The sequence below is a fragment of the Podarcis gaigeae genome (assembly GCF_964106915.1).
Source record: "Podarcis gaigeae genome assembly, chromosome: 2".
In the NCBI taxonomy this organism is placed as follows: domain Eukaryota; kingdom Metazoa; phylum Chordata; class Lepidosauria; order Squamata; family Lacertidae; genus Podarcis; species Podarcis gaigeae.
The window spans coordinates 118,474,862-118,489,363 of NC_139679.1; the positions used below are offsets into that span (position 1 = coordinate 118,474,862).

A 14,502-nucleotide genomic window follows, 5' to 3' on the forward strand; every position below is an offset into this window, starting at 1 on the left:
CCATATACATCACCTTGAAATCCTTGGAAAAAAGGTGGTCTAAACATGCAAATACAGTGGTCTAAACATGCAAACCTCGGGTTAAGAACTTAATTCGTTCTGGAGGTCCATTCTTAACCTGAAACTGTTCTTAACCTGAAGCACCACTTTAGCTAATGGGGCCTCCTGCTGCCACTGCGCCACCGCAGCACGATTTCTGTTCTCATCCTGAAGCAAAGTTCTTAAGCCGAGGTACTATTTCTGGGTTAGCAGAGTCTGTAACCTGAAGCATATGTAACCTGAAGTGTATGTAACCTGAGGTACCACTGTACATCACCTTGAGATCCTAGGAAAAAAAGGTGGTCTAGACATGCAAATAAATAAGTATATACATAACTCAGAAATTATGCCCCACCCCAGCAGCTTCTATTTTAGTTGCCTGGTTTCAGCTATGTGTTTTTGTGTGACCTGTCCCATTTAACAACACCCAAGAGGAGTGAGGCCTTAATCAGGGATGTCAGGAAACCGAGAGCGGAAAAATCAGAGAGGCAGGGAGCCCTGTTTAGTGCACCAGCTGTTCCTGAAATGAGCAAAAAATGTGAGGGAGGGAAACAGCTGCTGCAACTGCTACAGGCTTTTTAAAAAAATTATTAAATCTTTAGTGGTTTAAAATACAAACATATAAACATACAACGGAGGTAAGTATTTCAGAGTTAAATACAAAAAGAAAAGAAAGGAAAGGGAAAAAAGGAAAATTTTGAGACAAAGACAAAAAAAATGATAAAAAGGAAAAAAAAGACCAAAGACATTATATCTATCAAATAATTTTTATTTGCAGCTGCTACAGGCTTTAATTACAGCAACTGAAGCCTTGCTGAGAATCTCTGAGTTTCAAAGGTCTTACAGAGACCCGGGAAAGGAAGCACATGTTTTTCCTGCCTTTGAGAACCCATTCACCAAAGTCAAAGGCATTTCTTCTCTAAGGGTGCAATCCTAGACACACTTCTCTTGGAGCTGTGGTGGTTGGTTCGTGAGGGCGAATGGGGCGCTGCCCCACCAACACTGATCTGCCCTCTGCCCACATTATTACTTTCAACCAGGCCACAGGAGGCACTGGCTGGCAGCTTCTCTGTGTTGCCCCTGTAGAACTCAGCAGGGAAGAGGATAGGGACCTAAACTAGAATTAATTGCCTGTGCTCTGCCGCCACCTACTGTCGACCTCCCTTCCTCCCACCCTATCAGTCTCAATGGGCACCAGCCCCTGCTGCCAGGGAGTAAACCCTGTTGCTATCATACTCTGTCCCCATTGCTTATCGGCTGCTATCTGAAATATCAGGAAGAGAAAAAGGAAAAACTTCTCCCGGCTCTGCTTCTCCTGGGGACATTTTTACCTGGAAACAGCTGGGAGCCGAACCTGAAACCTTTGGCAAAGTGTACTCTTTCCTGTTGAGCAGTGGATTAATCAACACATTTTCTCTTGGCATCTTTGTTCCCCACAGCTGTTGAACACCCGCCTGCCTGGAGGGGCTCCTGTCTGTGTTTTTGTGTGTCTCAGATAGATGCATACTACAGGGACAACTCCAACATGCAAAACTTTTTCTTCCTACGATGGTGATAAAGTTCAGCTGATGGAAGTCATAACCCAAAATATCTGGAGGGCACCAACTTGAGGAAGGCTGCAAAGCCACAAGACAGTCAGGTTGTGGCATGGTCGGTTACAAGTCAGGTTGCGCCAAAATTAACTGGATGCCATTAGCTGATCATAGTGTCCTTAGGGCAGTGTTGTTTGGCCTAGTGCTGAGAGGGATACATCCTCAACAGAAGTTCAGTTTTGCAATTTGACATGTAAGAAGGCTGATCATCGAAGAATGGATGCTTTTGAATTATGGTGCTGGAGGAGACTCTTGAGAGTCCCATGGACTGCAAGAAGATCCAACCTATCCATTCTTAAGGAAATCAGCCCTGAGTGCTCACTGGAAGGACAGATCCTGAAGTGCCTCCCGCAGTTTGGTCAAACTCATGCTGGTAGCTTCGAGAACACTGTCCAGCCATCTCGTCCTCTGTCGTCCCCTTCTCCTTGTGCCCTCCATCTTTCCCAACATCAGGGTTTTTTCCAGGGAGTCTTCTCTTCTCATGAGGTGGCCAAAGTATTGGAGCCTCAGCTTCAGGATCTGTCCTTCCAGTCTCCTCCAGCACCATAATTCAAAAGCATCCATTCTTTGGCGATCAGCCTTCTTTATGGTCCAGCTCTCACTTCCATACATCACTACTGGGAAAACAATGGCTTTAACTATACGGACCTTTGTTGGCAAGGTGATGTCTCTGCTTTTTAAGATGCTGTCTAGGTTTGTCATTGGTTTTCTCCCAAGGAGCAGGCGTCTTTTAATTTTGTGGCTGCTGTCACCATCTGCAGTGATCATGGAGCCCAAGAAAGTAAAATCTCTCACTGCCTCCATTTCTTCCCCTTCTATTTGCCAGTAGGTGATGGGCCCAGTGGCCATGATCTTAGTTTTTTTGATGTTGAACTTCAAACCATATTTTGCGCTCTCCTCTTTCACCCTCATTAAAAGGTTATTTAATTCCTCCTCACTTTCTGGCATCAGTGTTGTGTCATCTGCCTATTTGAGGTTGTTGATATTTCTTCCAACAATCTTAATTGGGATTCATCCAGCCCAGCCTTTCACATGATGAATTCTGCATTTAAGTTAAATAAGCAGGGAGACAATATACAGCCTTGTCGTACTCCTTTCCCAATTTTGAACCAATCAGTTGTTCCATATCCAGTTCTAACTGTAGCTTCTTGTCCCACATAGAGATTTCTCAGGAGACAGATGAGGTGATCAGGCACTCCCATTTCTAAGTTGGTATCTAAGGTGCTACTGGAAGGGGTTAAAGTGACAGAGCTGGGAAGCCTAGAGAGGCTTGGAGGACAACACCCCGCACACAAATAGAAACACAGAGATTTCATAAATAGGTATTTGAAGGAGGCTGCTGGCGGAGTGTAAATACCGGTGCCCTTTCCTGTTCTGCCATTGGGCTGCTCCCCCTGGAAACTGGTTCTGACCCAGAGGACTAGCTGCTTGCAGGACGGGCAGCCGAACTGAAGGGCAGGAGCAGATCTCAAAGGAGCGGTGAGTTAAATGCATGGAGAGGGGGTGTTGTTGTTCAGCTCTTGCAAGCAAAAGGTGGGCCCTAGGCCCCCCCCCCCATGGCCCTGCCCTACTGCATGCAACCCCTCTTGCTCCCAGTTTGTTTAGGAACGGGGCGGAGGCCGATTCAGGCTGAGCGCAAACTGCATCTGAAACCCACCCACCCCCCATAATTCTCAAAGAATTCTGGGCACTGTAGTCTCTTAAAGGTTGCTGGGAAGTTGGAACTCTGCAGGGAGTAAACTCGATTTATTTGGTTTTTCAAATTAAAATTTTACAGAGATATATCAAACATAAATAATAATAAAACAAGATTCCTAGGAATCTCCTGGACTTCCATCCTCCCCTTTGTGGGTCCTATTGTTAATCATTTCCTCCCACATCTTTTATGATACTCCAGAATCTCAACCTGTGGGTCCCCAGATGTTGTTGGACTACAACTCCCATCATCCCTGAGCTCTGGCCTTGCCTGCTAGGGATGATGGGAGTTGTAGTCCAACAACATCTGGAGACCCACAGGTTGAGAACTGCTGCTCCAGATCCTTTGCCTCTTCCGTTATGTCCAGAATTCAACCTTAAACTACAAGCGATATTCCAATCCTACTAACGATTTTAACTGTTTACAATGATCTTTAAGATAAGTTATAAATTTTCCCCTTTCCTTATTAAAATTTTGGTCTTCCTGATTTCTGACTCTTCCGGTCATTTTTGCCATTTCTGCATAATCCATTAACTTCTCAGGTAGGGACTGTGGCGATCACACAGGGTCCCCGGACGTTTCACCGTCTATTGATTCCTGTGCCACCACTTTATTTCTAGCTGCCACCACCCTGGCCCTACCTGGTACAATACTGAGTCCAGTCAGGGTTAAATTGGAACATAAACTTCTGTTTATTTCTTGCAGTTTAACAAGCATGTGGTTTCATAAACGGTATCGGTCAATTACAATCATGGGGTGCCTATCCAGACCTATAACTTCTGCTACCTGCGCTCACTCACTAAACCACCTCTCAGATATTTACTTGTCTTCCTAGCCCCTAACTGTTCCTGACTCAGCTTATTTCGCTACACTAACTCAAACTCTATCTCAATTCATTCCCACTCCAACCAACCACCCAACTCCCAACAAACTTCCCCCTTCACCCCTCCCAGAGCTGGTTTTATAGTCCCTCTGACTCCACCCCCCTGGGTCCTGATCGGGTAACCTGTTTAATTATTTCACCTCCAGCACTCTCATATGTTAACGTCACAGGGACTTTATCATCTTTCCATCTTTAGGGGCAGCACCAAAGTGATCTCGTGGGGGCGGAAGCCTGGGCAGTGTGTCTGGAGGTCCTGGGCTGGCCAGAAGACAAGACCCTCCTCTTGGTCTCACTGATGGGGTCCAAAGGAAAGCAGAGCAAGGCGTTTGACAGCAGTGCTAGCCCTGCTCAGAGTAGGGCCACTGAACTCAGTAGACACGAGTAGCTTCGGTTCACCAATCTCAATGGTTCTACTCTGAACATGGAATGTAAGAACCTGCTGGATCATGCCTATGGCACGTCTAGTCCAGCATTCTGTTCTTGCAGTGGCCAAACAGACGTTTGTTGGGAACCCGCAACAACCCCCTCTTAAGGTCTCCAACAACTGGCGTTCAGGATCATCTCTGCCTCCGAAGCAGAAGTCAAATAAGTTGGAGTTCTTGTTATTAAATATACCAAGAAAAAAGCACACCAAGAACTCTGGCCAATACAGTGGTACCTCAGGTTACAGACGCTTCAGGTTACAAACTCCGCTAACCCAAAAATAATACCTCGGGTTAAGAACTTTGCTTCAGGATGAGAACAGAAATCGTGCTCCAGCGGCGCGGCAGCAGCAGGAGGCCCCATTAGCTAAAGTGGTGCTTCAGGTTAAGAACAGTTTCAGGTTAAGTATGGACCTCTGGAACGAATTAAGTACTTAACCTGAGGTACCACTGTATAAGTTTCAAAAGTGGGAGTGGTCCCTACTCACAAATCAATAGTCAATTGTAACAAAAACTAATCCATTCAAAAGTATGTATTCTGACAAGGATTGCAAACTCAAACAGAGATTACAAACTCAAACTCATAAGGATATGTATAACACAATAATTCGTTACTGTATTAAATATAAGAGTTTATGAGTAGAGATAAGTTCATGTTAGTCCATAGTAAGATTTGACGTGAAGATCTTAGTTTCAATCCTTGAGCAGAAGTCAGAAGTCAGTTATGGATCAGAAACCAGGACAGAGCTCCGTTTCAATGTATTCACCTTCATCAGCGGGAAGTATCAAACATTACATGATAATACATTTAAATTCTAAATTATCATAAATTATAAAACAGTATTATGTAACATTTGGTTCCTTACCTAATTTTTAAGGGGTCGTGTAAGTTTGAAGAATTCGTATAAATATATTCTGTTCTGAAGCAGAAGTCAGCATAGAAGCTTGCCTTTGTTAGAAGAAGTTAAATGGAGGCTGGATGGCTGCCTATCAGGGAGGTCGTTGCAGCGGTTTTCCTACATTAGCCGGGTGATGGCGGTTGTCTCAGTCTGTGGATGTTTTATCCTGGAATATTTCATCTGTCTTGCCTCTGATATATTCCCCCCCTCCCCTCAGTATTTTATCCCTATAATCTACCCCCAAGAGTTTTGGCTGAAGATCAGCCAATAAAATAATATAGGTCTCTGTGAACATTCTGTGACATCATTGAAACCTAGCCAATGAGGAGCGGTGGACAGGGGAGGGAACAGCAAGAATGACCTTCAGGTTACTGTTTCAGGAGCTGCACTCGTCCTCGGATTAGCTGCCCTGCATTTCAACCTAAGTTCCTTTTGGATCTCCACAAGAGCAGAGAAGCCCACACAAGGAAGTCATGCAAGAGGACCACGAGGAGAGCACCGTTCTGGCTCCCCAAGAGCGTGTCTTTCACGCTGGAAGAGGTATGCAATAAAGCAAAACATGAATAAGTGCAGTGCAGCAGGCCAAAGGCAGGGGTGGGGAGCGAGTTCTAACCAGAGGAAAAGGGATCCCTCCATAGGATCAGGAGACATAGTCCAGTCTTGTAATGGAAAGTCTGCATGGAGCTCTGAAGCCCCAGAAGGTCCCAGAAGGTTTCCAGGTAGGACTAGAAAAGAGTTCCCTGTCTGAAACTCTGGAGAGCTGATGCCGCAGTCACTACATACAATAATGAGGTTGAGGGACCACAATGTCCTGATTCAGTTTAGGGCCATTTCTTATGTCCCTAAGAGCAGGAAGCAGATTTCGGCCAGAGTTTAGGAGCTGTTAAAACTGTGAGAAGTGGCTTTTAATGTGTGACATTTTAATGTATTTTTAATCTTTCTTGGAAGCTGCCCAGAGTGGCTGGGGAAGCTCAGCCAGATGGGCGGGGTCAGTGGCGTAGCGTGGGTTGTCAGCTCCCGGGGCAAGGCAAGTAATTTGCACCCCCTAACCCGTGGATTTGCGCCCTCTAACCCAGTGTTTCCCAACCTTTTTTGGGCAAAGGCACACTTGTTTCATGAAAAAAATCTCGAGGCACACCACCATTAGAAAATGTTTAAAAAATTAACTCTGTGCCTATATTGACTATATATAAAGTAACTCTTTAATAGGCATCAAATAAACACAAAGAAAGTACCGGTATTTTATAATTACTTTATTATGAAATAGTAAGTACCGTATTTTTAGGACGCTCCGTCCCATAGGACGCACCTACTTTTTTGGGGGGAGGGGAAATAAAGGAAAAATTTTTTTCCTTTATTTCCCCCCCCCAAAACCAGGTCGGGGAACAGTGGGATGGCGGTGCTGCGCCTCCCCGCTGTCCCCGAGCTTGTGGGGCTGGCCCATGTCTGCCTGGCGCGAGGGGCGCTCTGCTTCAGGGCGCCCCGCGCATCGGGCGGCAGGCTACAGTCCGCAGCATGGGGAACCCTCTGTTTCAGGGCGCCCCACGCGCCCCCACGGGTGCGCAAGGCTTGCCAACACGAGCGCGGAGCACGGGGCGTCCTCCGAAGGGCGCCCCGTGCTCTGTGCCGCCCGCAAGCCTTGCGCTCCTGGGGGGAGATCCCCCGGGTGCACAAGGCTGGCCAACACCAGCGCGGAGCACGGGGCGTCCTCCGAAGGAACGCCGCCATCCCGCTGTCCCCCGACTTGGTTAGAAGGCTGGCGGGGGGGGGGGGAGAAGCCTGCTTTTCCCCGTCGCCAGCCCCGCAAACTCGGGCGACAGCGGGAGAGGCGTAGCGCGCCCACCCGCTGTCTCCCGACATGGTTTGGAGGCTGGCGGAGGGCTTCCTCCTCCCCCAGCCCCGCAAGCTCCCAGAGCTCTGGGTCCCGTTCTGGGGGAGGGGGAAGCTTGGGCTTCCCCCGCCCCAGCCCCGCGTCTCCAGCCGGGAGACGGTCGCGCTTTAGCCCCGTGCGTGCTCTCCCAGCTGGAGAGGTGACGCGCGCCTATGGAGGCTCCTGCCATAGGCGCGCGTCACCTCTCCAGCGAGGAGAGGGTCGCGGGGGGCTGCTTTAGCCCCGTGCGTGCTCTCCCAGCTGGAGAGGTGACGCGCGCCTATGGAGGCTCCTGCCATAGGCGCGCGTCACCTCTCCAGCGGGGAGAGGGTCGCGGGGGGCTGCTTTAGCCCCGTGCGTGCTAAAGCAGCCCCCCGCGACCCTCTCCCCGCTGGAGAGGTGACGCGCGCCTATGGCAGGAGCCTCCATAGGCGCGCGTCACCTCTCCAGCTGGGAGAGCAGGCACGGGGCTAAAGCAGCCCGACTCGCCCGCCTCCCTCCCACGGCACACCCGGCAACTTCTCGCGGCACACTAGTGTGCCGCGGAACACCGGTTGGGAAACACTGCTCTAACCCTAACCCCCAGATGTTGCGCCCGGTGCGGCCGGCCCCCCTGCACCCCCCACGCTACGCCACTGGGTGGGGTACAAATAATAAATTATTATTATTATTACTACTACTACTACTGTTACGTTCGAAAACCGAGGTACCACTGTATCACAAGGACAAATTGAACACCATTACAGTTCTCTCCTTCTTCCAGCAGGCAGTGACTCTCTCCGCAAGTGGAGGATGCAGACATTTCCCACGGAGTGTCCCACAGGATTGGAGGAGCCCACATTTGTACGGAGCGAAGAGAGCCCACCCCAGGGTGTTACAGAAGGAGCGGTTCTTCATCCTCACCAGGGACTGGAGACACAGCAGAGAAGCTGCCCTTTGGAGGGAGAAAGAAACCCTATTCCTTTCTGGGGTGGCTACGAAGGAGTTGGTGGATCTACAGTACAACAGAGAATCCCCCCAGGAGAGATCCAGGAGGGCAGCGGAGGCCACAGCTGGGGGCCAGACTTTGTGATCAGCAGGAGGAGCTGTAAGAAACGGGACAAGCCGTACAAGTGCTCCGAGTGCGGGAAGAGCTTCAGTGTGAGCTCCGACATTATCCGCCACCAGAGAATCCACACGGGGGAGAAGCCGTACAAATGTCTGACCTGCGGGAAAGGCTTCAACCAGAACTCCCACCTGACGGCACACCAGAGAACCCACACCGGGGAGAAACCGTACAAGTGCTGGGAGTGCGGGAAAAGCTTCAGCCTGAGCTCGGACTTCACCAGGCACCAGAGGATCCACACGGGGGCCAAGCCGTACAGATGCTCCGAGTGCGGGAAGGGCTTCATCCAGAAGTCGCACTACGTCACGCACACGAGGAGTCACACGGGCGAGAACCCGTTCCAGTGCCCCGAGTGCGGGAAAGGCTTCACGTCCAGCACGCTGCTCATCAGACACCAGAGAATCCACACGGGCGAGAAGCCGTTCAAGTGCTCGCACTGCGAGAAGAGGTTCTGCGCCAGCTCCAACCTCGTGACCCACATGCGGACCCACACCGGGGAGAAGCCGTTCCCGTGCCGCGAGTGCGGGAAGAGCTTCAGCCAGAAATCCACGCTGATCACTCACGAGAGGACGCACACAGGCGAGAAGCCCTACAAGTGTTGGTGCGGGAAAATGTTCACCAAGAGCTCGGACCTCCTGGCGCATGAGAGGACCCACACCGGCGAGAAGCCTTACGCCTGCCCAAGCTGCGGGAAGCACTTCCGAATGAGCTCGCACCTCGTAAGGCACCAGCGCGTCCACACCGGGGAGAAGCCGTACCAATGCTCCGAGTGCGGGAGGAGCTTCAGTGCTAGCTCGCACCTTATCAGACATCAGAAAATCCACCTGAAAGCCAACTGACAAGCAATGGAACGCAGGAGCGAGAGTCTTAATAGCACAAGGATGGAAGACTGAGGAAATCCTGACTAAAGAATTATGGCAAGAGAAACTGTTGGCCTATGCCAGGGGTGTGGCTCTTTTACACCTTTGCCGCGGCTCCGGGGCAGATACTAGCGAGGGGAGGAGGCGCATTGTGTGCCCCGACACTCCCCACTGTGGCGGGCGCTGTACTGGCTGTGACGTCGCATGGGGGCGGTACATGCGTTAGTCATGCACCGTCCCAACGTCACCTTCCCGCCCGCCACATTGTAAGGGGCATGTATGCTGGTCACTGCATTGAAAGGGGGAATGTACGCTGGTCACTGTTTTGAAGGGGAGTGAAGAACACACACACACAAAAAGGTAACTTAACGTTTATTTCTATGAGGAGAAGTAATTCTGAGGGGTCAAACAAAGAAATAATAAAAAAGTGACAAAAAAGTTATTTTTATAATGACGAGTTTTGCGGCTCCCACTTGTTTTTTCTTCGGAAACGGGTCCAAGTGGCTCTTTTTGTCTTAAAGGTTGCAGACCCCTGGCCTATGCAGAACTGGCAGAATTGACACATAAACTACGGGACAAGGATAACTGTGACTTTAAAGAGGTACAAAGTACCTAAGGACGCAACAAAACGAATTGGACTCCTTAGCAGGCTTTGAATAAACACTCACAATTTTTTTATTGATAGTCATTAGTTAGATAAATTAAGGACTTATACAATTCTGTAACATGCAGAGAATGGCATTTGTGGAGAGACCAGAGATTGGAACTGAGGGAAGTCGGGGGGGGGGGACAGGGAGGGTGGTTGTTTATGGGAGGGAGGGGGGAAATGAGGGGGGAAATTAAGGATAATATGTTTTAAGATAATATGTTTTGTTGAATTACCTAATAAAAAATTCAAAACAAAAAACAATGGAACGCAGGAGTGTGGCGGGGACAAAATCCCACCGCTGGCACAAGACAAGGTGCAATTTCTCAGATGCTGGGCTCCTTGAAACCAGCAGGACTTACTTCTAAGTTAATGTGTTTTTGATTGCTTTACACTGACTATCGTCCCCCGTTTTAGGTCTGGGCTGGTGTCAGTAAGATGAGGCAGTTACATCAAGCCCGGGCAGAGTGTCAGTTAGGAATCTGACCTGATTGTGTGCAAGGGAGACGCAAAATGATGTCGTGCTCCAGCCCTCAACCCATAAGCCTTCTTCTGTAACTGGTTGGCCACTTCCAGAAATGGTAGCAGAGCCATTCTCAGACAGCTCTGCTGGGCACTTACTTTCTTTGAAGGCTTCCTAGAGCATTTTTTCTTTAAGGAGGTGGCACCTTGCTCAAGATGACATCATCACAGAGTAGCCTGCATGGAACACTCTGTGCCCATCAGTGGGACAGTAGGGAGAGCCTGCAGCTTCTTACAGCTTTACTCCACAGGTAGTGAAGAAGAATTAAAACCATGCTAAGCTAAGACAGTGGACGCGGGTGGCGCTGTGGGTTAAACCACAGAGCCTAGGACTTGCCGATCAGAAGTTTGGCGGTTCGAATCCCTGCAAAGGGGTGAGTGCCTGTTGTTCGGTCCCTGCTCCTGCCAACCTAGCAGCTCGAAAGCAGGAAGTGCAAGTAGATAAATAGGTACCACTCCTGCAGGAAGGTAAACAGTGTTTCCGTGCTCTGCTCTGGTTCGCCAGAAGTGGCTTAGTCATGCTGGCCACATGACCCAGAAGCTGTATGCCGGCTCCCTCGGCCAATAAAGCGAGATGAGCACCACAACCCCAGAGTCGGCCACGACTGGACCTAATGGTCAGGGGTCCCTTTACCTTTACCTTAAGCTTTTTATTTTTTAAAGGCAAAATCACACACCCCGATTGGCACTCAAAATCAGTCCCCTTGCCTCAAGGAAGGGCCGTAGCTCAGTGACAGAGCATCTGCTTTGAGTGCAGAAGGCGGGAAAGATTCTCTCCCCCAAACCCTGGAGAGTCGCTGCCAGTCTGTGTTGACAACACTGAGATGGACTCTCCTTCCTTGGAGGTTTTTTAAGCAGAGGTCAGATGGAGCGCCGCAACACCAGTAACCTTTGACTGGACCTAACCATTTTTCCCCAGTTAAGATTCCTGCATCGCAGGGGGTTGGACTAACCCTTCCAACAGTTCTGTGTTTCTAAAGGTCTCGACTCAGTATGTTCCTCACGGCAAGGCCACCTCTATCCTTAAGGCTCTTGGAGAAGGCAAAACTTTTTGACAGTGTTCACATTTCAAGCATCTATTTTCTTTCTTGGGCAAAGGCAAGTGGGGGGGGGAATCGATCCTGCCAAAAGCAGGATTTAACCTGCCTGCCCCATCAAGAGATCACATTCAGCCGGTACTATACCAGCTGCACTGGCTCCTGGTGGGGTACAGCATCAGGTTTAAGGTGCTGGTTTTAATCTTTAAAGCCCTATACGGCCTAGGACCCTCGTACCTACGGGACCGCCTCTCCTGGTATGTCCCACAGAGGAACTTACGGTCTTCAAATAAAAACATCTTGAAGGTCCCAGGTCACAGAGAGGTTAGGCTGGCCTCAACCAGAGCCAGGGGTTTCTCGGCTGTGGCTCCGATCTGGTGGAACGCTCTGTCACAAGATACTAGGGCCCTGCGGGACCTGACATCTTTCTGCAGGGCCTGCAAGACAGAGCTGTTCCACCAGGCCTTTGGCCAGGGCACAGCCTGACTCCCTCCTCTGGCAGTCTTCACCGAACTCTAGCCCAATGGTTGCCATCAATTCGATTTGAATTAATTTTATAATTAAATGATTTTAGAATGTTGTACTATTTTATTTTTGTTAGCCGCCCTGAGCTGGGGAGGGCGGGATATAAATAAAATTTATTATTATTATTATCAAGGGGGATTGAATGTTGCTGGGTAGGCTGCACTCGCCAGTTCCCTGCAGGGAACCCCAAGGATTAACAAGGAGGGTTAAATCCTGTTGTTTTAATTTGACTCCTCCAACTTCAACAGGAGGGTGGAAACTGCCTACTGACCTATCACCTGGAACCATGATTGTATCAAATGATTGGCAGGTGGGTGGTCCTACCTACCTGTCAAACGGGGGGGGGGGGGTGTAGGAGAAAGATCAGGCCTGCAGTCCCTCACTTCCTACTGTCGGGAACGCAGTTGGTTTAGTTCCCACAGCCCCAGGTAAGGTCTGCAGTGGACGAGGTATGTCGTCGATGCAATATTTTGAATAATTGAATAGTGCATAGGGTGTTTTGCCTAGGGTCAAGCTTGAAGTCGATCCTGAAGCAGTCCGTTTTCTCTCTCCACCCCCTGCCAGTATGAAATCAAGCAAGATTATTTGTGGGTACATTATCTGTACCGTTACAAAATTATTTTCCCCTCCCTCACTAAAAACACAAATATACACATGCAAATATTTGTTTTCCCCTCTGCATCCCACGCTAACAAGACTGAATGATCAAGTTACATATTATTAAGTCCCTGCTTAGCGCTCTGTAACTTTCCATTTGCCTGTCAGTGTTGACAACAGGGTGACGCTGTGGTTTAAACCACAGAGCCTAGGACTTGCCAATCAGAAGGTCGGCGGTTCGAATCCCCGCGACGGGGTGAGCTCCCGTTGCTCGGTCCCTGCTCCTGCCAACCTAGCAGTTCGAAAGCACAACAAAGTGCAAGTAGATAAATAGGTACCACTCAGGCGGGAAGGTAAACGGCGTTTCCGTGCGCTGTTCTGGTTCGCCAGAAGCGGCTTAGTCATGCTGGCCACATGACCCGGAAGCTGTGCGCTGGCTCCCTCGGCCAGTAAAGCGAGATGAGCGCCGCAACCCCAGAGTTGGTCACGACTGGACCTAATGGTCAGGGGTCCCTTTACCTTTACTATTGACAATGGTGCTATTAAAGAATTGAAGGCAATCTAGTTTGAAGCACAGCCAATTCCTTTGTTGTAAGATTTGGGTTGTAGGAGAAAGGATGGAGAAGGCATCTGTCTGTATGTCTATCTGTCTATCTATCTAAATATCTTTCTTTCTATCTATCTATCTATCTATCTATCTATCTATCTATCTATCTATCTATCTATCTATCTATCATCATCTCTTTACTTTTGGCCTGGTGTTTCAGTTAAATGCTGACCCCCGCCTTGGTTTTATGGGTCCTCGCCTCATCATCCTGAGCAACTTGGAATTTCACCCAGGTGAGCGAGGAGACTGTCAAAAGAGGACGCTGTGCTTGGTCCTCCTCCAGTAGCACATTGTGCTTCTTTGCACAGCAGGCGAATGACTCTTGCTTCCCGCTTTGCGGAGGGTTGGACTAGATGTCCCTTCCAACTGCAGCTCTGTGAATCTGGGACTATACTGCAGTCTGTTGGCAAAGGGACCCTGGAAGAACTTTGCCGCTGGAATAACACAAGTACTGACTGCCTGTTCATTCCTGGGCCCAATTCAAGATGCTCACTTTAAAGCCCTAAATGCCGTAGGCCCCCGATATCGGAGAGTGCCTCCTTCCTGAAACCCTCTCGGGTTTTAAGATCAGCAGAGAGGACCTTAAGGTAGTTTTGCCTCTGTCAGAAGTTTGGGGGTGGTGGCGGCTCAGCAGAGGGCATTCTTTGTGGCAGCCCCCAAGTTGTGGAATTCCCTCCCAGCAGAAGTGCACCTGGTACCTTAATTTCAGCTTTTGGCGAATGAATACACTCTTTTTCCCCTGGACTGTGACACCAGAAGGGTGTGCGGGCTGGCTAATATATCGTCCAAAACCAGTTTGAAGTCCATATTGTGACACAGTGGTACCTCGGGTTACAGACGCTTCAGGTTACAGACTCCGCTAACCCCGAAATAGTACCTCGGGTTAAGAACTTTACTTCAGGATGAGAACAGAAATCACGTGGTGGCAGCAGGAGGCCCCATTAGCTAAAGTGGTACCTCTGGTTAAGAACAGTTTCAGGTTAAGAACAGACCTCCAGAACGAATTAAGTTCTTAACCCGAGGTGCCACTGTATCAGTTTCATAGATTTTGACCTGGCAATATATTGTGAATCATGATATGTGTTAGGGCTGAGCGATATAACCTCCAAAACCGGTTTGGAGTCCATATCGTGATATTGGTTTCCTAGTTTTTTACCTGGCAATATATTGCAAACCATGGCGTGCTCTGCAAAAATTACAAT

At 49.2% G+C, this 14,502-nt stretch overlaps 1 protein-coding gene across 2 annotated transcripts; it reads left to right on the forward strand.

Annotated features, from left to right (window-relative positions):
- Window positions 1-2,649: 2,649 nt before the first annotated feature.
- Window positions 2,650-9,441, forward strand: LOC310837778 (uncharacterized protein). 2 transcript variants are annotated; one of them, XM_083724872.1, is made up of 3 exons: window positions 2,650-3,110; window positions 5,912-6,071; window positions 8,168-9,441. In XM_083724872.1, exons 2-3 carry the CDS (start codon window positions 6,005-6,007, stop codon window positions 9,343-9,345), a joined length of 1,245 nt encoding a protein of 414 aa, XP_083580998.1. In that variant the 5' UTR covers window positions 2,650-3,110; window positions 5,912-6,004; the 3' UTR covers window positions 9,346-9,441. The 2 variants fall into 2 exon arrangements, with proteins under 2 accessions (XP_083580998.1, XP_083580997.1); XM_083724871.1 differs by having other exon boundaries at window positions 2,652-3,110; window positions 8,165-9,441.
- Window positions 9,442-14,502: the final 5,061 nt, after the last annotated feature.

Excerpts from the sequence above, each read along its gene's own strand:
- LOC310837778 (XM_083724871.1), top strand. The coding sequence starts at position 6,005 with ATGCAAGAGGACCACGAGGAGAGCACCGTTCTGGCTCCCCAAGAGCGT. Across the intron at positions 6,072-8,164 it reads TGTCTTTCACGCTGGAAGAG|CAGGCAGTGACTCTCTCCGC; the intron begins GTATGCAATAAA and ends TCCTTCTTCCAG.